Here is a 26,682-nt window from a genome sequence, read left to right as displayed (position 1 = left end):
GAATGGTTAAATGAGACCATCTCATTTGCAAGAAAAAATGATTCTAGTCATTTTCCTCACATAATAAATAAGTTATTTCTGCATTTGCTGTAGTACAGAGAAAACCGAGGGAGAAAACAATTCTAAAGAATGGGGAATTGAGTGTATGGGTTTTTATTTAGTTTGACATCCAATGTAGTTTTCTAACGTCCACAGGCTTTTAGTGGATTTTATTACAGTCTTGAAAAAGTACTACTACCCCTTGAACTTTTTGAACATTTTATCATGTAACAATCACAAACTTTGAAGTGTTTTAAGGGGATTTTATGTGATAGACTAACACAAAGTAGACATTTTTATAGAGTGTAAATGATTCATGGTTTTCAAAAGGTTTTTACAAAAACAAATATAGTGTGGTGTACATTTAGATTGAGCCCTCTACACTGATACACAGAACAAAACCTGTTACAAAAAACTGCCTTCAGATGTCACCTGTAAATGTGTCAATGCCGAGGCATATGGAACACTGGGACGCCATGTCATCCAGACCAGAGAGGACAAGGATAGCCCAAGTTGTTATCAACGCTCTGTTCAGAAGCCTGCATCACTGATGGTATGGGGTTGCATGAGCACTTGTGGCATGGGCAGCTTGCATGTCTGGAAAGGCACCATTAATGCAGAGAACTATGTTCAGGTTCTAGAACAACATATGCTCCCATCTAGACGTCATCTCTTTCAGGGAAGACCCTGCATTTTTCAACACGATAATGCCAGACCACATTCTGCAGCAATCACAACATCATGGCTACGTAGGAGAAGGATCCGGATACTGAAATGGCCAGCCTGCAGTCCAGATCTTTCACCTATAGAGAACATTTGGTGCATCATAAAGAGGAAGGTGCGACAAAGAAGGCCCAAGACGATTGAACAGTTAGAGGCCTGTATTAGACATGAATGGGAGAACATTCCTATTTCTAAACTGGAGAAACTGGTCTCCTCTGTCCCCAGACGTCTGTTGAGTGTTGTAAGAAGAAGGGGGGATGCCACACAGTGGTAAAAATGGACTTCTCCCAAATTTGGGGGGATTTGTTAAAGCCATGAAATTTGGAAACAACAGATTTTTCCCTTAAAATGATACATTCTATCAGTTTAAACTTTTGATCTGTGATTTGTGTTCTATTCTGAATAAAATATTAGATGTTGGCACCTCCACATCATTGCATTCAGTTTTTATTCACAATTTGTTTAGTGTCCCAACTTTTTTGAAATCCGGTTTGTATATATGTGTGTGTGTGTGTGTATATCTATCTATCTATATATATATATATATATATATATATAGATATATATATATATAGATTATATATATATATATATAGATAGATAGATATATGGGTGTGTGTGTGTGTGTGTGTGTGTGTGTGTGTACGTGCGTGCGTGCGTGCGTGCGTGCGTGCGTGCGTGCGTGCGTGTGTGTGTGTGTGTGTGTACAGAAGTGGTTGTTAAAAATTTAAAGCAGGGTTAGGTTACGAAACCATTTACCAAGCTTTGAACTAGTCATTTATCTGAAAATTGAAAGTTCATGTCTCAACTGCAGACCTACCAAGTCTTAGCCATCCACCCAAACTGACAGGTCATGCAAGGAGAGCATTATTCTGAGACGCAGCCAGGAAGCTCATGGTGATTCTGGAGGAACTGCCGGAATCTCAACTTAGGTGGACAAAGTTGTCAACAAGGCAGCTAATAGTTGTGCACGCCACATTTTTAGCTTACATGAAAGAGTGGCAAGAAAAAAGCCAGGTTGGAAAACAAAAAGCCACAAGACACTGTCTGCCACAATTTATGCTGGAAACTCTGCAAACATGTGGAGGAAATTATAAGCTCAGATCAACATTAAACTTTTTTGCCCTAAATGTAAAACACTATAAATGGTGGAAAACTAACACTTACTGCACATTGCGCCGAACACACCACCAACCACTGTGAAAGTGATGAAAGCATCATGCTGGAGCTTTACTTCAACTGGAACACAGCTGGGCAATCCTGTACTAAAACTTCTCCAGTCTGCAAAACACCTTAAACAGGGGTGAAGGTTCACCTTCCAGCAGGAAAAGAGATGGTTACTCAGACTAATGCAATTAATGTGGTACAGATTTTAAATCAATTGTTTTTCTTAAAAAAAAAAAAAAAAGTTGGGGATTAAAAAGTGCATAAATGGCATGATTTCCTTAAAACTAAAAACACTTTAACTAACATGGGCTTGTCTAAACATTTGCTACTGACATATTTAATTTAACAGGGCAAATATAATGAACTTGCTATGTGAATTCATAAATATGTTGAAAAAAATACAGTGAAACAGCACTTTAAAAAGTCGACGCATTCTTACAAGTGATGATTAATGAAACATGAATCCAAGTTGTGGCTGAACCCGAGTTTATGCAAACTTTCAGCGGGCGTGTAGAGGCGGAAGTACGGGATCAAACACAACCAACGGTTCCGCGACGTTGCCTTCAAAACAAAAGCTTGGTAACGTAGCTTAAGGTTGAAACATACCACTACCGTTTAAATTTGAAAAGAAGCGGCAAAAATTAAGCGCAGTTTAAAAAAAATCACCACTAAAAGCAATGTAAAATTTTTTTTTTTTTATCTCGCTTTCACTTACTTCAACTTTAGCGTTTAATTTTCCAAACGGAACAACGCAGCGCGTTTTTTATTTTACTTTGAAGGCATAAACCGGAAGTAGTGCCTTTAACGTCGTCGAGTTTAACGCGGTTGGAGGTGTGGATGGAGGAGAAGCAACTTGGAGAAACGGACCGCGATAAGTTTTATTTGACCGTCATACTGCGTTGCCACGAGTATTCTGCCGTTTCTTCGTGACGGGAGAGAAGGCGGCGTCTCCATAATGGCGAGCGCAGCGCTACTGGCGTTTCCTGCTCAACTTTAATGAGAAGAGTTTGAGAAGAAAAAAAAAATTGACAGTTGTTTCTGGTGTCATTGACATTAGAACAAATTGTTGCTGCCATGACACATTTAACTTGTTTTTCGATTTGGACATTTGCTTTTAGCTTATACTTCGGCGTGTCGACATGCTACTTTTCAATACCGCTGAGAATGTACCCGGGAAAGTACAGTGTATCTGGAGGCCATGGAGGTTTGACTCCTCTCCGGCTCGTCGCTGTGAAGTCTGATGGAGACGGCCTCTCTTTGGCCTCTGATCCAGCTGGTACCGTCAACTTTCTGGACATGGTCAACAACTTGCAGGGAGACTCTGGAAGAGGCTACTACTTAGAGATGTCTCTCGGTAGTCCTGGCCAAAAGGTACAGCTGCTGGTATTACAGGCTGTAATGTGTCAAAGTAGCAGGTGGTTTCTGACACGTGCCTCTTTTTAATTATCTGTTTGTTCATTGGTGTTTTTCTTTAAGTCATTGAACTTCACGTTTATTGCTATTGATGGTAGTTGTTTTTGTGGCTATGACCAGCTGTATGTCCATACATACATGTGTATATATATAGTGTATGTGTATATATATATATATATATATATATATATATATATATATATATATATTCTGTTGAAGTTTTACTGAATTGTGATCAGTTTGTCTTTCAGCCACAGTTTGCTTGACCATTTCTTATGATGTGTGCACAGCTTGCATAACAATATTCCAGGTCGTGCACATTATTTCTTTGCACTCTTCATACCTGCATCAGCAGCCATCCCTAAGTTTAGTATTCAGTCAACAACTGATGATTGATGCAGTTGGACTAGTTTTTTTTTTATTATTATTATGATTTATTATGTGGGATTTATGGATCTGTAGAAATCTGTAGATTATTTACTTTTCTTTTTGGAAGGTTAGGCAGTGATGCTCTGTCAAAAAAAAAAAAATTTATTAAATCACCCCAACTAGGAAAAGAAACTCGTTCAGGAACAGTTTGGTATGTTACAGCCAGGTGATGGTTTCAAAAACACAAAATCAGTCGTAACATTTGCGTTGGTGTGTTTAATTCCTAGACTTTGAATATTTCAATTGGAATACGCTAAATTACTTAAATCCAGATTTGGTCTTTTTCTGGTTTGCAGATTTTTATATATATATATATATAAAATTTTCAAAGTGATGTGTTAATCCTGTTCAAGCCATTATCTTTGTATTTGTTATTTAAGACAAATTTTCATGCTGCCATAGCCATGACAAAATGGTATTTGTCTGTTGCATCTTTATTCTCAGAGTTGCTGCAGCTGCCTTCACAGCCTTGGGGTCTGTAGGTAGACTAGGCTTCCCGTTCACATGCACTCACATGATGCTGCCTGTGAGGACCAGTGTTTCTTTCCAGGCAGCTGACCAGGATTATGAGGCTCCCAGGGAACAAAGAGCAGCCTCCGGAGTTGTACAAAAATCCACTGGCCCTGGTTTGATGCCAATTTGCTCTTTTTTTTTTTTTTTTTTTGGTTGGGTAGAAGTTTTAATCAACTGTTGTCATAAATTAATTTTAATGCCAAGATGAATAAGATCATATTAATGCTTATGAGGGACAAAATTTGGATGAGTTGAAATCAAGAAGGCCTTGAAGGGTAGCAACGATTTGTCGATGTGCTGTAAATAGGTGTGTTTGAAGCAGAGCTTAAACCAAAGGTGAGTTATCTCTTTAGTAAATTGACCTGTTGCCCTCAGACCTTTAAGTTAAACAGATCAGAGCTTTTAGGACTCCTGGGTGGTGCAGGTTTACTTTTCCTTGCTCAAATAGGCTGTTGCTGAGGAAAATGGCAGCACTAGTGTGAGAGACAGAAAATCTGCAAAGTCACCAAAATGTGCCTTACACTCTTCCACATCCAACACCTCTGTCCTAAATGGTTTGCAAAAGAAGAAACATCATATATTTTTTAATAACTGTTGAGATTATGATTCATTCACAAGACCTTTTATGCCTGCAGACCTTAAATGCACAAAGACCAAATGTGTAAAAATCATGAGGCACAGATGTAATTATGGAGAGTCAGCAGATGGATGAATAGCAACAGATTCACTGTATTGTCATGTGATTCTTTCACAAATAATCCTCGGAGGATACAACAATCCAAACAATCACTTTTATTGTACCGTACAAAGGAAAATCACATGAGAATCAAGAAATGTTCCAGTTTTCACTTTCCAGTTAAAAAGATGTTGCACATGTTGAGTTGATATAGCGCCATGAAAATTCCTCAGTTTATAACTTCCATAAACAAGTATTTGTGAATACATTATGTTCTGTCTAAATATTTAAGAATGTTGATAACAGACAAGTGGCATACATTTTATGAATGGGAATCTGATTATTTATTAAAACATAGGTTTTTTTATATTTGTATGTCATATTATGGCAAAATGTTTTTATATCAGGGAATCTTTCAACATTTCTACGAGTTTAAAATAGTGCAAAAATGTTTCCATGTTTTATTTAAACAGGAATAGTTTAAAGTCAAACTGCAATCACAGCTTTCCATACTTTAGATTTTTGATTTGCTGTCTTTGTCTCTGGTTAGGATTTTAAACATTCTCAAACTTCAACTTTTGATTCTGTTCCTCTTTGTCTCCTTCCTCCCAGCTGCATTTCTAACATCCTACCAACTTACCTACTACTAGTACTCTGTAGTCTGTCTTGTTATGGCTGTCTTTTCCCCCTCTTCTTTCAGCTGCATACCTCCACCTCTCCAAGTTCTCTTTCACCTGTTCCTTGTTCTCACTACAGACCACAATACCATCTGCAAGCTTCATCTTCCATGGGGATTTTTGCCTCACCTCATCTGTTATTCTGTCCATCACCAGAGCAAACAAGAAGGGTTTCAGAGCCGATCCTTGATGCAATCCCACCTCCACCTTGAAGCTATCTGTCACTCCTACAGCACATCTCACCACTGTCCTGCTGTCCTCATACATGTTGTGTGCCAGTCTAACATACTCTGCTACTCCAGATTTCCTTCTGCAGTGCCACACCTCCCTCAGAAACCTGTCCTATGCTTTTTCTAAATCCACAAAGACACAATGGAATCCTTTCTGACCCTCTCTATACTTCTTCAGCATCCTTAAAGCAAAGATGGCTTAAATATATAGTGTTTTTTTGTGGTATGAAACCATACTGCTGCTCACAATCACCTCTTGTCTATTCTTGTTGCTTGTGAACTCACAACATTCTTCCTTCCTCAACTTCCACCATTTGGCATTTTTCCTCTGACTTTACTCTATTCCACTTCTTCACTACAACAGTCATACACACACAACCATCTGATGCTGTCTGGCCACGCTCTGCCCTGCCATAGCCATACAGTCCCCAATCTCCCTCAGGTTTCCTTTTCTACTCAGATTGTGGTCTGCCTGTGTACTCCCTCCTCCATTTTTTTAGGTCACTCCATGTCCCTCTGTCTTTTGGAAATCAATGTTGACTACAGTCATTTCTGTTCTTCTGGCAAAATTCACCACCATCTGTCCTTCCTGGTTATTTTCCTTAGCACCAGACCTGCCCATCACTTCATCTTCTCTGTTTCCTTCACCAACATGTCCATTCAGAACATCACTCAGTTCATCTAGACCCTTTCATCCATCCATCCATCCATTCATTATCTTCTGCTTGTTCCAAAGTCAGGTCGGGGGCAGTAGCTTGAGCAGGGAGGCCCAAACATCTCTTTACACAGCCACCTCTTCCAGGTCTTCTGGAAGTACCTCAAGGCATTCCCAGGCCAACTGAGAGACATAGTATCTCCAGCCTGTCCTGGAGATACTATGTGTCTTGGTCTCCATCTCCTCTCAGTAAGGCATGCCTGAAGCACCTCCCTAGGGAGGCACCCAGGGAGCATCTTTACCAGAAGCCCGAACCACCTCAGCTGGTTCCTCTCGATGTGGAGGAGCAGCAGTTCTACTCCAAGTCTTTCCCAGATGACTGAACTTTTCACCCTTATCTCTAAGGGAGAGTCTATCTACCCTGCAGAGGAAACCCATTTCAGCTGCCTGTATCTTTTATCTCATTCTTTCGGTCACTGCCCAGAGTTCTTGGCCATAGGTGAGGGTAGGAACCTAGACCGACCAGTAAACAGAGAGCTTTGCCTTACAGCTTAGCTCCCTCTTTACCACAACAGACCAGTACAGTGTCCACAATACTGTAGATACTGGTGTAATCCATGGTTCAGCAGCTGCACCTGGTTACCAAATTGCATGTTGTTGCTCTATGGGAGTGTATATAAAGAGTGACAGCAAGTCATGTCACTTCCTTTTTCCTCACTTCCTCTGTCAGACTGAGAGACCTGTTTGAAAGGCTTTTTGGACTTTCAAACCTTTCTACACACAATCAGTGGTGAGTTCATTGTGTTCAGTAGATGTTAGTAAAACCTCTTATTGATTTAACCAAGCTTACAAAGTCATTTTCCAAACTCTTCTTTTGCTGCCAGTTATAAAGCTAAACCCGTTAGCGCAGCACTACCAACCACACCCAATGACCACCATCATGTTTCATGATTTTGTGTTTTGTCTACTGATAAACAAATCATTGTATCAATATAATTGTTGTGGGTTTTCCCTTTTAAAACCAAGATTGAAGCTATAGCTAAAGGTAAAACAAACAATTGCTTTGGTAATCCAAATTGAAGTGTTGTACAACCAAATGAATGTTTAATGTATTTTTCCACCTCTCCATAGGTCAGATCTTTTTGGATGATTTCATATTCCTGTGGAATCTCTGATGGCGAGCTACCCTTGCCACAATAACCTTTTTGTGAAGAACTACCCCTGCCTGTTGAGTTGGTAGAAACTGTGGACTCTGAATTATGGACCTGGTTCAAAGTTATGGATTCTAACTTTTGAACGTCTTTGTTTTTTTTCTGAAACTGAAAGGCCTTATAATCAATTTTTTTTTCTTACAGATTTGTTTGCATAACCAATGTTTGTGTTTATTTTTGCTCCTGATTTAAATACAATTTTGTTTTCCAACCTTTAAAACTGGTCTCTGTGGTCAATAGCATCCAGTATGGTGTTGGGCTTTTCCTGAACCTAGACTTTGAAACTAAGAAACCCAGTAGATGTGTTACACTGCACCAGTTCATCTGTCAATCTCACGCTCTATTCTTTCCTTACTCATGAACAAAACCCCAAGATACCTGATGAGAGGTGATGACCATAGCCTCAGATTGATCATATAGATCCTTTCAGAATTTATCTTTTTCTTATGCATCACATCCAACCTGTGAGGCATAACCACTGAAAATATTTAGCATCAGACCTGCTTCTGCCTCTAGAAAAATCACCCTATCTGACACTGTTTTCACCTCTACTACATTTTTTTGCAGTCTTTTCCCTCAGGACAATGTCTAATCCATTTTTCTTTCTATCAACACCATGGTAAAATAGCTTAAGACCTGCTCCAATGCTGCAATCCTTGCTGCCCTTCCACATCTACCTTCCTTCTCTGCATTATGTCAGTCAGCTCTCTGCCTTTTTCCTGTCATTGTCCCTACAATTAAAGTTGCTACCCTCAGTTCTAAACTCTTGACTTTCCTCCTGTCTCGTTTTCCTCCTTGTAATTTTTTGACCAATAGTAGCACAGTTTCAATCGGCACCCTGTTTGTCAGTAGTAGTGGTCATTGTTAACCCGGGTTTTGACCAATCTGGTGTCATTTGGACGAACTTGCATATATGTTTTGATTGAAGTGTTTTAGGCTGGATGGATAAATATTAGGAATGCAGTGTTTCCCCTAGATAACTTGCCATGCTTGTATAATGTAGAGGAAACACTGGAATGCGCAATATATACGGTATATGGTAGAAACGATAGACATTTAGCCTATGATAGAGATCTGTCTTTTACTGGCTAATGGCAGTAATGCTGTGTCTGATGTAAAATCAGAGATGTCAGTTTAATCGTTACTTTTTTTAGTTGAAAACTATGCGTAAGTGGTGTTCAAGTGTAAAATCAGAGTTGTCAGATTTAATTGTTACTTTTGTTTTGTTGAAAACTGCGTAAGTGGTGTTAGTCTTTTCTTCGAGAGCTAAGTAGCGAAGCTACAAGCTAACTACGGCCGGCTTGCCGTAGTGTTGCCATATTCAGACACGTGTGCAAAACGCTGTGTTCCGCCGAAAGTTTTTATGTTTTTTTTCCGTCAAAAGTTAAAGTAAGCGTTAGTCAGCTTTAGAGAAACCTGCTCTTTGATCTGTGAAAAGAAAGCTGTATTGTGTGATTTTACTGCGAGAACCTCTGGTCAAAGCCACAGAGGAAACTGGTCGCCATTTTGTGTCGGCTCTCCTTAAAACAGAAGGAGACACCCACTTGAGGGTTGCAGGGTTAAGTGTTTCAATGTGCACTTTCTGCTCTGTTGCTGTTTATTTCTTAAGTGAAAATAGTGGAAACTGTTAAGAGTTAACAACATATTCTTTTGTTTAAAACATATGGCTAAAACTACATTTGTTGTCTTTTGCACTGTTTTTGCACGACAACAAAGAAGCCTAATACTTGATTTGTTTATTATTATTATTATTATTATTATTATAAAAACTCTCTGGACCTAGTAGTGGAATTTTCTTAATTGAGAATATTTTGTGGTATAGCAGTTTTCAAAATAAATGATTCTAAAAGGACACCCTATGCTTTTTTTTCATTCCTATTGCAAGTTTTATACCAACATATTGTGATGTATATCGTTATCGCCACCCTTCACAATACATATCGTGATATGAAATTTATGCCATATCGTACATCCCTAATATCTATCTATCTCTCTCTATACATATATATATATATATATATATATATATATATATATATATATATATACACACACATACATGCCTCAGGTATTTGTTTAAACACTTGTTAAACTAACAGTACAAACAGATTTTTTTTGTGTGCGATTAGATGCCATAGATCAGTTCTAGTTAGTGATCCAATAATCCAGGCATCATAACTACAATGCCCTTAATCCTGTTCTCCTACATACATTGTTTACTATATTGTTTACTTTTATACCCGTTTGCTTCCTGCTGTGTCAAAACTTCAGCAGTAAGCAAACATGTTTGAGATCTGTATCAGGTGACATTTTTTCAACAGAGCCCAAAAAAATTAATACATAACACTTTGAGAAAAACATGTTTCATGTTTTTCATTTTTGGCATTTTTGGTACTTCTGATACACATTTAAGATGTAATAACTGTCAAAGAGTGATTTACAATAAGACCATACATAAAAAATGATAGACTACACTTACTATAATGACTTGGGAATGGATTGAATTATATATATTTTTAAAACAAAACATTTCTACCACAGTTTAATCTGACATATTGGCCGTTACACTTCTGTTCTCTAGACATAATTACAGTGAGCCCATTACATCAGTTATTCACGCCAGCAGAGCTCAATCCACTTTGCTTCAAATTGGTTATGTGTTGCCAAAATGTCTCGTTAATTCAATACTATTGGGTCATACTCTCAATATTGTTCTAACTAAATCATGATGTGATTACAGGGCCGGGGTGTTAAATGAGGCACTATTCAAATCAGCCTCTAATCGTTGCGTCTGTTAGCAGGTGGCCCAGCCAAGCTGAGGTGCCGGCTGGGGAGCCTCACATCTGCTAATTGGTACAAACAGGTAGCAGATGTGTGGTGCCACCATGGAGCCGCTGCCAATTAGACAGTGAGCGTCTAACCGCAGGCTGCCGCACCAGGGAGAGTGATTTGCCCGAGGCTCAGGAGCTGAGCTCAGGGAGAGCAGATAAAGATTTGTGGTATGGGTACAAAGACATCCCTTTGCTGTCCATTCCCACTCATTACATCAAAATTCCAGTATTTTCCAGTCTGACCTGTTTGGTTTGTTCAGGCCATGTGTGAGTGGACCGCTGCCATCTGCAAGGTTTTAGATGGCACAGTGACAGTGATGGGCCCAGAGCCAGCCTGCTAAGGAGGAACTGATAAGTCAACAGGGTGTTTCTGTAGCTGGAATTATAGGTTAACACATGTATGATGACATCATGGCTTTATGGTAATTTAATTTTTAAAGGATTGTTCCAATGTTTGGAACTGGGATCCTATGAACACATTGTGAATTAGGATCTTAGCTGATGTAGGTATCCTTTTGAACTACAGTACTTCCATTTAGAGAAATAGTTTAATTCTGACAAGATCCAGGCTGCTGTTTAAACACCTTATATTATATTATCATTGTTTTGCGTACATCTTAGATTCTTGTATACTGTATTCTTTTTTAATAGTTTATATTGCTATTTTTACTGTAAGTGTAACTGGGACACTGGTGCCCATATCCAGCTATCACTGTGCGAGAGATGGGGGACACACCCTGGACACATTGCAAGTCCATCACAGGGACAAAAAGAGACAAACAATCATTCACACTCTCACTCACACCTAGGGACAATTTAGAGTTACCAATCAGCCTAACCTATGTTTTTAGTCTGTGGGAGGAAACTGGAGTACCTGGAGAAAACCCACACAACACGGAGAGGACATGCAAACTCCACCCAGAAAGGCCCCCGGTCCGAGATTTGAACTTGGGCAACCTGCTCGCTGAGAGGCAGCAGCTCTACCAACTGCGCCACCGTGCTGCCCTAACTGGGACCTTGAGTACACAATTTCATTCCACCTCATGTACCACATGTGATGCGAATGACAGTAAAGTCACCTTGCACTTTGAACCTTGGATTAACAAGATGAAGACGTCTGAGCAATGCCAAGATCAAAGGAAACCCTATAAACAAATTAAAGGCCTAGTGTTTCTTGAAATAATGCTTATTGCCGCCAAATTTCATGCCAAGGTTTCTAACAAAGATGATCTTACATTGAGAAATGGCTGTTACCATTTTGGTTAAATCTTGAAAATACCTTGTACAAGCTCTCACATTCAGAGTATATGATGGAAATGTTTCTTTGCTGCTGTTTGCCACATAAAACTTTAATATAATTAAAGTGAAAGTGTGTATAGTGTTACATGGATTGATTGTATACAGCTTTGGTTGTCATCTTGAGTTGATTGACTCCAAAGATTGATCAGTTGTAGTTGTACATCCAACCTACAATTAATGACAGAAGTTTTAGGCAACAATTTCACGCAATGAGCAGTGCATGGATTAGGTGTTGTTAATAACTTGACCACTAACGCACCAAATTTTAGCTTATTATATCCTGATGCATGCTCAATAATCCAGGTAGAAAAATCCAAAAAAGTTCAATCTGGTCCTCTGGACATTAAAAAAAAAAAAAACAAAGCAAAAAAATGTAGAAACGTTTCGTCTCTCATCCGAGAGACTTCCTCAGTCTGAGGTGCTGTATTCAGCTCAGTCTCTTAAATAGCACCGTCTCAGAGTGGATCAACCAGTTTTGCTGCTGACAACCAAAACCAGCTGATCACATGCTCAAGAAGGACCATCAGCATAACAATGGATCATTAGCACACTGATGGCTGTTTACTATTCTGGGTAACCAAAGTAGAGCATAATTTTAAATTAAAAGGGACATGGTGGAGAAAATGCGCAGTTTGAGTCTGTTCATTTACTGACGGTAAACAAAGTCCGACTCGCACCGCAGCTGCAGCTGAGACTAAACGTTTAAATCAGCACAGCACCAACACAACTCTCGTGAAGTTCAGGGTTATTTGACACTGTCCTGCCCGTTCTGCGAGTTTAATAGACAGTTACTTCTTACCTTGCGTTGCAAACTATTTCAGCCATTCGGTTTCTTTGGAGACTTCGCTGTTCCTCCCACCCTCTCGGTGAAAAGCTACGGCTGGAACAGTTGACTTCTGGGCAATGTAGTTCTTTTGACTTGTTAAAGTGAAGGCTTACTGAAAGAAAACTACAAAAAAGCTGCACCTTTTTTGTTTGTTTGTTTAATTTTCATTTTTGGTTACTGATCGGTTCCTGCTCCTGTCTGCTCCCGTTAGCTTTTCAGTCCGGTCCCGTCCCGGTCACGTGAGTTATAATGAGGTTGACTCCGGTCCCGCCGGAATCCGTCCGGAATCACGTGACCCGCGGTACTCCCGAAAAAATGTCATCCTCTACTAAGCAGTCCTCATTACTATATTAAAATTTCCTTTGAAGAATCAATGTGTTTTCACTCAGTCATTCCACTGACTTTAATGTAAGATGGAAAAGATGGCCCATTGACTACCGGATATATGGGACTGTTTATTTATGTTCTTATTATTGTTGCTGTTAAGTTGTGTTGCTGTTGGACATGCATTTTTTGACATTTTACACTACATATAATTATACTGAAATGCCAAAATTTCAATATTTGTTTAAATTTCTTATATACGACTTGCATATTTGTTATATTTTGGGTTCTGTAATGTTCTTTATACAGAATGGAAGGTTAAATAACTGTATAATAAATAAATGGACTTTACTTAAATATGTATTTGCATTTCATGAATTGAATTGTATTATTGCATTTGGCCCGAGTCCTCTGATAGATTTTAAATTTGGCCCTGTCAGGGAAAAAGTTCACCCCTTCCCTAGCTCAAAGGTCAAGATCACAAATCAAGATCAAACATTAATCAATGTTCTGTTTGTCCTGCCCATAACTTCTGATCCTCTCAAGATCATTTAATGAAACTTGATACACTTGTGCAGCATCACTAGAATGAGTGGCACGCACACTTTTCATCATCCCAGCTTCAAGGTCATAAATCAAGGTCATATGTTATACAAGGTTTTTGCTTGTTCAGGCCATTGCTATAGATTGCTGTATAATAATTCTGTCAATGAGCTTGTCTTGATTGCAGTACTCTTGTTTTATTGTTTTTTCAAACTTGAATTGTTTTGATTCCTTCTTTTTGTCTGCTTAACATCAAGAACAAAAGATGATCGTTTGAATGTTTCTGTTGGCTGCCTACTATGCTGATATGATCAGACGTTTGACAGACTGTCATGTGGTCCCATTAGAGATCAACTGTGTAAATCTGTTTAATGTGGAGCAGTGTGTGGAGCACTAGGTTTACGGCCTCGCCCCCTCTCCCTTTCATGGTAAAGAATGCTTTCTAGTGACTATTACTGTGGCCGCTGCTCCATCGTGGAGGTGACAGAAGTTTTCTGGTTAATTAGTTCCTGCTCACTGATTTGATGTCTGGAAGTCAAAATAATCTCAGCTGCTAGAAGCTGGTCCCTCATGTTAAACATCCAAATGACTGACTGGGTCACAAAGTCATGTCAGTTTCTCCAGGCCATCATGTTAGTCTCACAGATCACACATTAGAGAGTAATTATGTCAGTGTTAGAGCATAGTAGTCTGTTTTTTTTTTTATTATTATTTACTTGACCGCATAGCTCTTACAGCAGTTTGTGTGATAAGGGAATCTGTAGAAACGAGTGGTTTGCCATTTATTTTCTACCCAATAAAAAAATTATGCGTACACTTTGTGCATTATAAAAAGTATTAGCTCCACTAAAAGTAAAAAATGTTTTATTATTTTTAATTTTATTATGTCTGCCCCCACTGTCATTTTTTGCAGTGTAATTTCAGAGTTGTTGAAGTTGGGCCGGGTAACAATTATAAGTGTTGGTAAAACAAACTGTTCCTTGTGTTTTTTCCAGCTGAACATCCTGGTGGATACAGGCAGCAGTAACTTTGCAGTGGCAGCAGCTCCACACCCATTTATTACTCACTATTTCAACACTGAACTGTGAGTACTGTCAACACTGGGACAAAATCTGCACCTTGACAATTCCATGACGATATCGAGTCCCACAGCTCGTTATGTCTTTAAGTCCACTTTCTTGTTAAAATGTGTCATAATCTTGTCAAAAAAGTCTAGGGCTGTGTGCTTATAAATGAAACAAGACAACTGCTCTTTAGCTTACTGACTTTTACAATAAAGCATTATTTTGTCTTCTTTAAATTGTCTTTTTTTTTTTAAGCACTTTGGTAAAAGCTGCTGTTTTAAATGTGCTTTATAAATAAAGTTGACTTGACTTCTATTCTCCTGTAATAATTTAATTCTAGTGTTCTTTACATTCATGTACCACTATTCTCGTGCTTTATTCTTCCTCCGTGTCTAGTTCCAGTACCTACCAGTCAACTGGCCAATCTGTAGCTGTTAGGTACACCCAAGGCAACTGGGAAGGTGAGCTGGGGATTGACCAGGTCTCCATACCAAAGGGCCCAAATGGATCCATCACCATCAACATTGCTGCCATCTTGTCATCTGACGGCTTCTTTCTTCCTGGGATCAACTGGCAGGGCATCTTGGGACTGGCCTATCCTTTGCTGGCAAGGGTGAGACAAAGGAACTTCAAGTTGAAACTAAAAGATGCATAGATTTTAGTTTTGTTAGCTATTATAGATTTGCTGATATTGGATAATCCCAATTTCTCTGAAAGACTTATAACAAAATATACCGATCTGATTGGTCTATAGAGCGCACCAGAATATAAGCCACGCAAACTAAATTTTAAGGGAAAACAAACAATTTTGTATATATAAACCGCACCTGTGTTTAAGCTCCAAGTGTTGACGTTGTAACATGAGTGACAGCACACAGCTACTGAGAGAGATGTGCAGGTCTTGTTGTAGATCAAGAATCAACCACCAGATGGCGTTTTATAGACTTTATCTTACAGTTCAACACACACAGAGTGAACCTCACAGGTCTTCATGACAACTACCTTACTCACTCATGGTGCACATACAGTCGATGTTTTTTTCAGAACAGTGCTGGTAACACGGCTGGTGGAGAAAAAGACATACAGTAGCCTACCAGGACGTCATTGACCACTATATTCCTCCTGCTGCAAGCTTGCACTCCACGGAACAAAGTTGCTCTGTGAGCATGTGAGTCTCTCATGCTCTGTTCATGCAGGGGAACCTCCCCCCCCCCCCCTCTCCTTCCCTTCCCATTTCATCGGTTTGACTGTGACTTGTTCGGTAATTTCATTGGTCAGATTTTTTTTTACCTTTATTTATACAGGTGGTGTCATTGACTAACAAGGACTCACCCCCTCAAGTGAGAGGTGTATTGGGCAGCTATGTGAGCAACCGGGTGTGACTAAGCTAAAAAAAAATTTGGCCGCATGAAGCTCATTAGCCCATCAAACAAAAAAAATGTAGTTTGCTGGCCCTGTGATGGACTTGTGACCTGTCCAGGGTGTACCCCGCCTCTCGCACGGTAATTGCTGGACATGGGCACCAAAGACCCCCCCGTGACCCAAAAGAGGAAGAAGCGGGTATATATAATGGAGTAATTAATTTGCTGCTGCATTGTATAAGCCATAGGGTCCAAAGCCTGTGGCTTATAGACCGAAAAGTATGGTATGTTGTTTTCTGATAACATTGATGATTATTCTGCTGCATCAATCTTGCTGCAGTGTAGTTCCACATAGGCCTGTCGCAATAAACAAATCAATTAATTGCATGATTAATTAAAATTATCTACCTCATTTTCATTTATCGGCTTTATTGTTTCTTCGTGTCTCCCTCTTTGTACTGAAGACACTGGATGACAAAAGACTCAACTCCGGTGCTCTTCACTGACCCCTCCCTTTCTCGTTTCTTTAAAATCACTTTTAACGATCCAAAATCACGTTTTTGGATCGTTAAAAGCAGCTAAGCTGAGAAGCTAAGCTACGAGCTAAGCTAACAGGCCGACCTCGGGGGGGGAGGGGAAACCTCCGTCTTGTCAAAGCTCCAAAATTCACAGTTGAAACCTGTGCCTTCGTGTAAAAAGTTTTTTTTTCTGCAAAAAGAAGCTGAGAACTTTACTGATTTTTTTTTTTTTTTTTTTTATTAAAAGCTATGTGTAAAAAATGTTATGATAAAGAGCTCAAACCAAACTGAGCGTCCGCCATTTTAAGAAACAAAAAACAGGAACAAGAAACAGCCCATGTCATGTCAAGGGGCCTCCCTCCCATTTTTCTTAAAGAGACACGCTGCTCGCACCCTCACTATCCATCCTTCGGTTCAGTCTTATACTGCCATCAAGTGGTCAAAAAAGGTACTACACACAAAAATTAACCAGCATTTCTTTTTAAATTTGACAATAATTACTAATTATTGTCAAATTTCAAACAATATTATTGTTTATCGCAATAATTTCTGAGACGATAGCCCAGCAACATTTGTTATTGTGACAGGCCTAGTCCCACAGCTCAGTTTGTGGAGGAGGACCTTTAAAGTATCATTTACTGCGTCGTGGGTAAATTATTAACCCTGTACTTTAGTCAAAAACCTGTAGAACATGTTTGAAGGATTTCAAGTTTTAAGGATATATCACAAAAACGAATGTTCGAGACATGGTGGCACTGATTTTCTATCAGTCAGTCCGTTGTGTTTTTGATATGTGTGTCGGTTAAAAACAATTTCTGTCTCTGCCTCGTTTTTCCTAAATGTTTATCTGTGCAGAACCAGAACCTGTTGGACCTCCAGCCAAACTCCAGTTGTTTAGTGAGATCTTGCACAGCATGTCAAAGAGAAAGACTAAGTACTAAAGAAGGAAGAGAAAAACAAAAGAAAGATGATTTAATTGAAATCACTAAACGACACAGTTGAGAAAAGAACAGAATGTTCTGGAGTAAAGCTAGACTCAAAGATCTGCGTAACTTTTCAAATTCAGATCTTATCTGAATGTAGTGTTCACCTTTTTCACAGCAACATAAAGGTTACGATTCATTTTCAGTAGATGGGAGTTCGTTTCTATTACATGAAATTTTTCATCAACACCCTCTCATTTTGTTGTTACAATTTCATCTTTATTGGTTTTTATACTTCTTCCATTTCGGATATTTAGAACCCTTCCATATGTATACGGGTGAAAAGTGACACTCATAAATGTGTTTAGCTAAATGTTACTTTAGTTCACTGGTCTGCAACCTTTGCAATAAACAGAGCTATTGCCACGTTCCTTCTAATTATGATGTCCAGAGCTGCACACAGTACTGGCAACTGGGTTGTTTGACATGGCTTTTCCAGCCAGTGAGGTGATATTATAAAACAAAAAATGTCACTATTATTAACATTTATTGATATTTTTACATTTAAATACAAAATAAGAGACCAGAGTTTTGTAAAGAAAATTTAAAAAAATAATAATTTTAACAATTTTCTAAAAATGAAACCACTGACCTCTGCAGACCGATGTGAGTGCTCTTAGTTGGTAAAGCATCAAGTATCCTACTTAAGGCATAAGTTAAAGACTGTATAAAATTAGGCCAGTTTACATCTTTAAAGACAAATTAATTTTTCTTTTACTTTGACTTTGTTTTTTGTGTTTTATTCTTAGTGTTATCAAAGCTACTCACCATATTCCTTCTCAGCAGCTTCTCTTAAAGAGATTCCAAAAACATTCTGGTGGTTTCGAGAGAGAGATCACGCTGAGACACTGGAAGTCGACTTAACAAAGTGGCTAACGAACTAATAGCATGATGTAGTCCACATGTTTTATGCCTTGTATTTTTACTATTCTTCACATATTTTAAAATGACGGGAAATCTGCTGAAACTAGCCATTTTCATTGTTGGTAATAATTTAAATAAAATTCACTTTTATTTTAGTTTTGATCAAAACCTGAAAGAGCCGCTGCAGAGGGACCAAAGAGCCACATGTGGCCCCAGAGCCACAGGTTGCAGACCCCTGCTTTAGCTTAATGTAATATTTTGGTCCTAATGAAACTAGAGTAATGTCAGCAGGGACCAGAACAATAAACAAGTTGTTTTTGAGTGGACTGTTGCAGCGGTCGGGATCAAAATCCAGCAACTAAAGAGTAAATTTGCTGACACCGACCACTTCTCCTGAGCGATCAGGTTCAGCTTGCAGGAAGACTTGTTGTTGTTCGTGTGACATACGGTGCAGGCATGAACAGCTCTCAGAGAAATAAAGCATCAGAACACGCTTTCATGCTCGCATTAATTACTGCTAGACCAAACTTTGATTTGTTTAAACTCCTTATGACGTTAAAATGTGTGAAAAGTTTATTTTGCAATTTACAAAAATAATTTTGGAATACAAAAACTGTTTGACGTTGGAAGCGTCAGTAATCCTTACGGATTCTGCAGCAGATGTGTTTGTGTGTCACCGTTTGAAATGGGATGCAGTGGGTTTTAACAGCAACAACTAAGCAGGAAATATAAACTTCCTTACAGCTACTTGCAACATGACACGTGCACGTTCAAGTAAATCCTTGTCTACAAAAAATGCACTTTGCTTTTGACACGTCTTTTTTTTATTATTGTGATCTAGAGAATATTTTTGAGTTAATTATTGTTTTTTGTATAAATTGACAGAAAATGTGGTGGTGTATTTCAGTGCATGGGTTTGATGCTCCTGAACGTGTACTGTATTGATTGTGTGTCTGTTTGTTTTTATACTGTGGTAACAAGAGAAGTAAAAGAGTTTAAGTTACAGCTCAAAGAGCAGTGTTTAAATAAATACATGGAAATGACCGTCTTGTCTTTGTCAGCCCGACTCGTCCGTGGAGCCCTTCTTTAACTCGCTGGTGAAACAGCTGGGAGTTGCCAACATATTTTCCCTCCAGATGTGTGGGGCTGGACTTTCAGCCACCAGCACCACTGATCCACCTGCTGGCAGCCTGGTGAGTGATCAAGACAGCTAGAGGGTAGTTTGATTAATGAACAAAATATAAAAGGAATTCTTTCACAATTTGCCACTTTTTTCATATTGTGACGTAGTTCTGTTTCACATACAGAGGTGCTTGAAACTGTGTGAGCTCAAATTTTCTATATTTCTGCATAAATATGACTTAAAACGTAGTCCCAAAAGTAGTTGAAGAGAACCCGTTTAAACAAATGAGACAAAAATATTATGCTTGGTTCATTTTCCTCAATAAATAAATGACCACTATTTCATATTTGTGAGTGATAACGCGTGTGAACCTTTGTTTCAGTACCTGGTGTGACCCTCATGTGCAGCAATAACTGCAGCTACATGTTTCTGGTAACTGTTGATCAGTCCTGCTCACCTGCTTGGAGGAACTTTAGCTCATTCCTCAGCACAGAACAGCTTCAACTCTGGATGTTGGTGGTTTCTTCACATTAACTGCTGCTTCAGGTCCTTCCACAACATCTGGATTGGATTAAGGTCAGGACTTTGACTTGGTCATTCCAGAACATGAACTTTATTCTTCTTGAATCGTTCTTTGGTAGAACCACTTGTGTGCTGAATCATTGTCGCTGCATGACCCACCTTCTCTTGAGATTCAGTTCATGGACAGATGTTCTGACATTTTCCTTTAGAATACTCTGATATAATTCAGAATTCATTGTTCCATCAAAGATGGCAACTCGTCCTGACCCAGATGCAGCAAAACAGGCCCACATCATGATACTACCACCACCACATTTCACAGATGGGATAAGGTTATTAGGGGTGAACAATTTTGGAAATGTTCTAATTGTGATTTTTTTTTTTACATCAATATCGTGATTGTGATTTAATATGTGATTATTACTCAATTTCTTCTTCTCGTGTTGTTCAACGAACACAAGCAATAAATCTGTTTCAGTTGCAAGAAACTCCACTGTTTTCAGCTCCGCTGCAACTCTGTTTCTTCATTTTTTGTATAGCTCCAGGATAGCAACTTGGCTAAAATTTGTGCGCGAGAGTGTTCTGTACCACTTATCCATTGTGTTTACCAAAGCTGTGAACCCAGGCTTGGTCACTATATTAATGGGCTTCATGTATTTTGCTATGAACTCTGTTGTTGCTCTAGTTATTTCCATGTGCCATTTAGAATTGTGTTCATACGGAGGAGGTCCTGCCCCAAGTGGAGGAGTTTAAGTATCTCGGGGTCTTGTTCAGGAATGACGGAAAAATGGAGCGTGAGATCGATAGGCGGATAGGTGCAGTGTCTGCAGTGAAGCTGGCGCTGTACAGGTCTGTCGTGGTGAAGAGAGAGCTGAGTCAAAAGGCGAAGCTCTCAATTTACCGATCGATCTACGTTCCTACCCTCATCTATGGTCATGAGCTTTGGGTTGTGACCGAAAGAACGAGATCTCGGATACAGCGGCCAAAATGAGTTTTCTCTGCAGAGTGTCTGGGTTCTCCCTTAGAGATAGGGTGAGAAGCTCGATCATCCAGGAGGGACTCAGAGTAGAGCCGCTACTTCTCCACATTGAGAGGAGCCAGTTGAGGTGGCTCAGGCATCTGGTTAGGATGCCTCCTGGACACCTCCCTGGTGAGGTGTTCCAGACACGCCACACCAGGAGGAGACCCAGAGGACACACTGGAGGGACTATGTTTCTCAGCTGGCCTGGGAACGCCTTGGGATTCCCTTGGAGGAGCTGGACCAAGTGGCTGGGGAGAGGGAAGTTTGGGCCTCCCTACTTAGGCTGCTACCCCCGCGACCCGACCCCGGATAAGCTTTGCTCTGCTCCACTCACTCGCAGTCACGTAACCAGATCACGTGACCAGTCAAATTGCAGCCTTTTGCGATTAGATCAACAAGCTCATAAAGAAGGCTGGCTCAGTTCTGGGGACTCCTAGAACCTTTGGAGATGATTGTACACAGAAGAATTCTTCATAAAATGAATAACATTATAGACAACCCTCAGCATCCTCTTCATCAGACTGTCATACAACAACCGTGTCTTCAGATGTGCTGTAGAAAAGACCGCTACAAGAGATCCTTCCTGCCCACAGCCATCAGCATCTAGAACAACTAATGAAACCAGGATGATGACTTACAACAACATTTAATTTCCCTCTGGGATTAACAAAGTATTTTTGAATTTGAATTGAATTAGAAAATCTCTATCATATCGCAATATTATTGCAAATGCAATTAATTGTTCAGCCCTAGTTCTTCTGCAGGAATGCAGGTTTCATTTCTCCAAACACACTTTTCATTTAAACCAAAAAGTTCTATTTTGGTCTCATTCGTCCACAAAACATTCTTTCAACAGTCTTCTGGTTTGTCCACGTGTTCTTTAACAAACTGCAGATGAGCAGCCATGTTCTTTTTGGAGAGCAGTCGATGTGAGAGAGGCCTTCAGATGTTAGAAGTTACCCTGGGGTTCTCTGAGACCTCACTATTCCACACCTTGTTCTTGGAGTGATCTTTGTTGGTCCACCACTCCTGGGGAGGGTCACCATGGTCTTGAATCTCCTCCATTTGTCCACAATCTGTCTGACTGTGGATTGGTGGAGTCCAAACTTTTTACAGATGTTTTTGTAACCTTTTCCAGCCTGATGAGCATCAACAACTCTTTTTCTGATCTCCTCAGAAATCTCCTTTGTTCCTGCCACTTCCACAAACATGTTGTGAAGATCAGACTTTGATAGATCCTGTTCTTTAAATCAAACAGGGTGACCACTCACACCTGATCATCATTCATTGATTGAAAACACCCGACTCTAATTTCACCTTCAGATTAACTGCTAATCCTAGAGGTTCACATACATTTACACTCAAATATGTAATATTGGATCATTCTCCTCAATAAATGACCAATTATAAAATGTTTGTCTCGTTTGTTTAACTGGGTTCTTTTTTTATCTACTTTTAGGAATTGTGTGAAAATCTGATGTTTTAGGTCATATTTATGCTGAAATGTAGACATTTTTAAAGGCTTCACAAACTTTCAATCACTACTGTATGTAAATGTGTAATATTTGTCTGATACCAGTTCACCATAAACATGTTGTTCACTGGTTTCTTCTCATGCAGTGATGATCAAAACCTTGTGGCTCCAATTAAGTAGTGCGTTTTTAAAAAATATAGTAGTAGCTGCTATCTGCCCTGTCTGTGTTTCTCCTTTGAAAGTCCAGTCTGGTTAGAGAGGGGCTAATTAAACTAAGATAGTACCCTGCTGGGAGCGGGTCTGTCACTGCTGTGTGGACGACCTTGGTGCCTCCATCATGTGACCCAGTGATGCAGGCAGATGGATTAGATGGCAGAGTGCTTGTGTGTGTTTATGTACTGTGATCTGCCAGAATGTGAGCAGATGGATGAACCTTTGTTACAGTGAATAAATTATGATTTTTTTTTTTTTCTTCTCCCTTCTTCCTTGTGTAGATAATGGGAGGAGCTGACCCGACGCTGTATCGGGGGTCAGTGTGGTACACCCCTATAGTAGAGGAGTGGTACTACCAAGTGGAAGTGTTGAAACTAGAGGTTGGAGACCAAAATCTCAATCTGGACTGTAGAGAGGTAAACACTAAACTGCATCATCACTCTGATTATCTAAACTTCACCCCAACATTCAGTAATCATCCTTAAATACTAGTAACTCGTCTGTTTTTGTATAAAATACTTCAAACTGGTTGGACGACTGAAGTCCAGCTCTTATGTGTACAGATAAATGTTCTTGAGTCTGACCTGTTGTGCTGTTTGCCTGCTTGTTTCGTTAGTTCAGTGACTACGTGAGCTAAGAAAACCCCACAGTTCTTCACTTTCTCTCTCTTCCAGTATAACACAGATAAAGCTATAGTTGACAGTGGGACGACGCTGCTGAGGCTTCCTGTCAACGTGTTCAGTGCGGTGGTAGAAGCCGTCACACGCAGCTCTCTGGTACGCAGCCTTCTCACTACAGACAATGAGACGTGTTGTCAGAGCAAAGAGGAGAATGGTGCACACTCACTGCTTAAGGGCCAAGTAGCTTTAGGTGGAAGGAATCTGAGGGATTCTTGTGTTACTTTATTTTTCAAGCCACAAAAATTTATTTTTAATCTCTTGGAAGTGCACTCAAGGTTGATTTGAGCATTTTACAGTTACTGTACACGCATCCTTGCAGAAGAAGGTAAATGAAACATGAAACTGACCTTCTGTTTCATCTTTTTATCTCTCTCTCTGCCTGTCATCCTTTGTTCTACTCTTTTTTTTTTTTTCCTTATTGATTTAGATCCAAGAGTTTTCTTCAGGCTTCTGGGATGGCACCAAGCTTGCATGCTGGATGATGGGAGAAAACCCCTGGAAGTTTTTCCCAAAGTTATCCATCTACCTAAGAGCTACCAACACCAGCCAGTCCTTCCGCGTAACCATCCTGCCTCAGGTAGCTGGATACAAAATCAACATAACACTTTCTCCAGAGCAACAACTTCAACCTCAGTTTTTCGTTTTTCAGCTGTACATTCAGCCGGTTACAGACGTGGACGGCACGCTGAACTGCTTCCGCTTCGGGATATCGTCTTCAGCTAACGGTCTGGTGATTGGTGCCACAGTTATGGAGGGCTTTTATGTCGTGTTCGACCGCGCTCAGAAGAGACTTGGTTTCGCTCTCAGCAGTTGTGCTGGTGAGGGTTCACACAAACGCACAAATACACACATACACATAAAAATATTGTTGCTCACCTTTTGGTAGTGATGGCCTAATGAAGCTTTTCTAAAGTGCCAAAACCTCAGTGTTTCCCCTACCAAAAAAGGTTAAATCGTTTCATCTGGACCAGTTTCTTTGAGGGAGAAATGTTTTGTCTTCCATCCAGAAGACTTCCTCAGTCTGCGGCCTGCCAACCAGATCTGTCCCATAATTAATTAAGTAATTATCCAAGGAGGGCGCCTTGCCCTGTCCACAGAACCGAGTCCCCTACCTTCCACAAACACCCCCAGTCAACAGTTGACTGCACTGACGTAGCGCTAAGCTAACGGCACGCAATGCAGATGCGCTAGCTAAAAAGCTACAGCGGTAGCGCTCAGTCTCCCTCACGCTGAGGCGTTTCCTTCAACATCTCTCAGTTGACAACTGTTGGCACAAACAGTGCTCATCACAGACATGTCTCCATCTCCATATACCTTAACACATGAAAGCCTGACATGCTTTTCAGCCACAAGAAAAGACGTTTTCTTACATCGCATTGGCTCAAAGATGTATTAATTAGGGTGGTGATGTGCAAACAATCAAAGATCGTTTTTGTTCTGCATGGAGAAAACTTTATAAAGCAACTTGTGACAGTTTGTTTTCCAACTTAATTTTTTTGGTCTGACAATTCAGAAATAAACAGCTGAGCTTCAGTTTCAACAAAAAAAAAAAAAATATATATATATATATATATATATATATATATATATAGTTATTTATGTGTATACTGTATATACATACATTTATATGTGTGTGTGTATATATACAGTATATATATTTATTTATTTATATGGAATACGAAGACACCTGCATCATGAAGGACCCCACTCACCCAGCACACACACTTTTTGCCCCGCTCCCCTCAGGCTGGAGGTTGAGGAGCATGTAGAACCACTAGACTGAGGAACAGCTTCTACCCTGAGGGTGTTAGACTCATGAATCTCTAACCAGAATAATCACTGTGAAAAAATCACATCATGTTGCTGCTGATCTGTTTCATGTTGCTGCTGATCTGTTTCATGTTGATGTGTTTATCCGTGCTCATCTGCTCACACAGACTCATGTTCGTGCTGCTGTTCAGCGTATTGTTTTTATGCTATTAGTGCTTACTGTATTTTTAGTTAATGTTTTTCTTAGTTAATATTTTAGATCTTATTACTGTTTTTCTTATACATTTTATTGTTGGATGTAACTGGGACCCTGTGTACATCATTTTGTTCCACCACATGTGGTGTGAATGACGGATAAAGAACCTCTGACTCTCTGATTTGGTCCACAAGAAAACAATTGTTTTAGGTAAGAACAATTGGCAGCAATTTTTATTTTCCAAAATAGTTATGTTTGCTATCACGAGTGGAAACTCGTTATTATTCATTGGTTGCCAAAAAGTATATAGGTGTATAAAAACCAGCTTTACATTAGCCTTCCATTTGAGCGGAGTAAATCTTCCTCTGAGGTTTTATGAGTTGGCGATTCTTTCTTGTAATCTCGTGTCTGAAAGAGTCGAGCCTAAAGCTTCCACCTGCTACTAGAGTCCTTCTTGTTTCTCTTTGCAGTGAGTGACGGGGTGGCTCTGTCAGAGATCGCAGGACCCTTCACAGCAGCTGACGTGGCGGCCGACTGCTCCAGCAGGTTGTTGAAGGAGCCTCTTCTCTGGGTGATCTCCTACGCCCTGATGGCGATCTGCGCCGTGGTCCTCATCATCCTGCTGCTCGCGCTGCTGCTGCCCTACAGGTGCAGAGACCGCTCCGGGGAGATCACAGACGAGTCCTCGCTGGTGCGGCATCGCATCAAGTGACTGAGAGGGAGCGGACGAACGAACACAGTGAGTGGACACAGCCCGTCCACAGCTGTGGGGGTCAGTCTGCACTGACATTTAATGCTGAGTCTCAGCCCGAGTTAAGACTGCTCTCAGCAGCGTGACCCATGGATGTAGATGGACAGATCAACTCCCTCTGAAGGGAAGCTCCACCAAAACACTTCAGATAACAGCTGTTAACACTGATTCGTGTTCCTGACTGTTTCTTGCTCAGTGGTTTATTTCTTATTCCTAATGTATTGAAACAATTCATGAAGACACTTTCATACAGAGAATGTGCACTAACGACAATGCACTTAAGCCTTTTGGTTATGGCAACAAGTTTTTAGTTTGATTTCCAAAAGGCAAGATGCGTACGCTAAAAGTTTTGTTCTTGCTGTGAGTTCTTTGTGAGCCTCGTCAGGCTCAGTTTACTCCCTTTAAGGCTGTGACAAGATATTTTAAAGAAAAGTACGAAATGGCTAAAATAAATTCAACTTTACAGGTAAAATAAACCCAGAATAGCAACAAGACACATCACCGAGTGTTAGACAATCATAAACGAGTAAATGGGAAGTACTTTTACAGTGTGATCAACATTTTGAAGAGGCACATTTGCTAATGG

At 39.9% G+C, this 26,682-nt stretch overlaps 1 protein-coding gene across 1 annotated transcript; it reads left to right on the top strand.

Moving 5' to 3' along the window:
- Nucleotides 1–3,003: 3,003 nt before the first annotated feature.
- On the top strand, nucleotides 3,004–26,345 carry bace2 (beta-secretase 2). Its single transcript, XM_037678131.1, has 9 exons — nucleotides 3,004–3,300; nucleotides 14,552–14,640; nucleotides 15,017–15,233; nucleotides 19,408–19,539; nucleotides 22,981–23,115; nucleotides 23,374–23,475; nucleotides 23,807–23,956; nucleotides 24,029–24,197; nucleotides 25,816–26,345. The coding sequence occupies exons 1-9, from the start codon at nucleotides 3,004–3,006 to the stop codon at nucleotides 26,055–26,057; spliced, it is 1,533 nt and encodes a 510-aa protein (XP_037534059.1). The 3' UTR covers nucleotides 26,058–26,345.
- The last annotated feature ends 337 nt before the right edge of the window (nucleotides 26,346–26,682 follow it).

Source organism: Nematolebias whitei, chromosome 6, assembly GCF_014905685.2.
Source record: "Nematolebias whitei isolate Nwh7 chromosome 6, NemWhi1, whole genome shotgun sequence".
NCBI lineage: Eukaryota > Metazoa > Chordata > Actinopteri > Cyprinodontiformes > Rivulidae > Nematolebias > Nematolebias whitei.
Note: the sequence above shows the minus strand (reverse complement) of the source record. Positions and strands in the feature narration are given on the sequence as shown.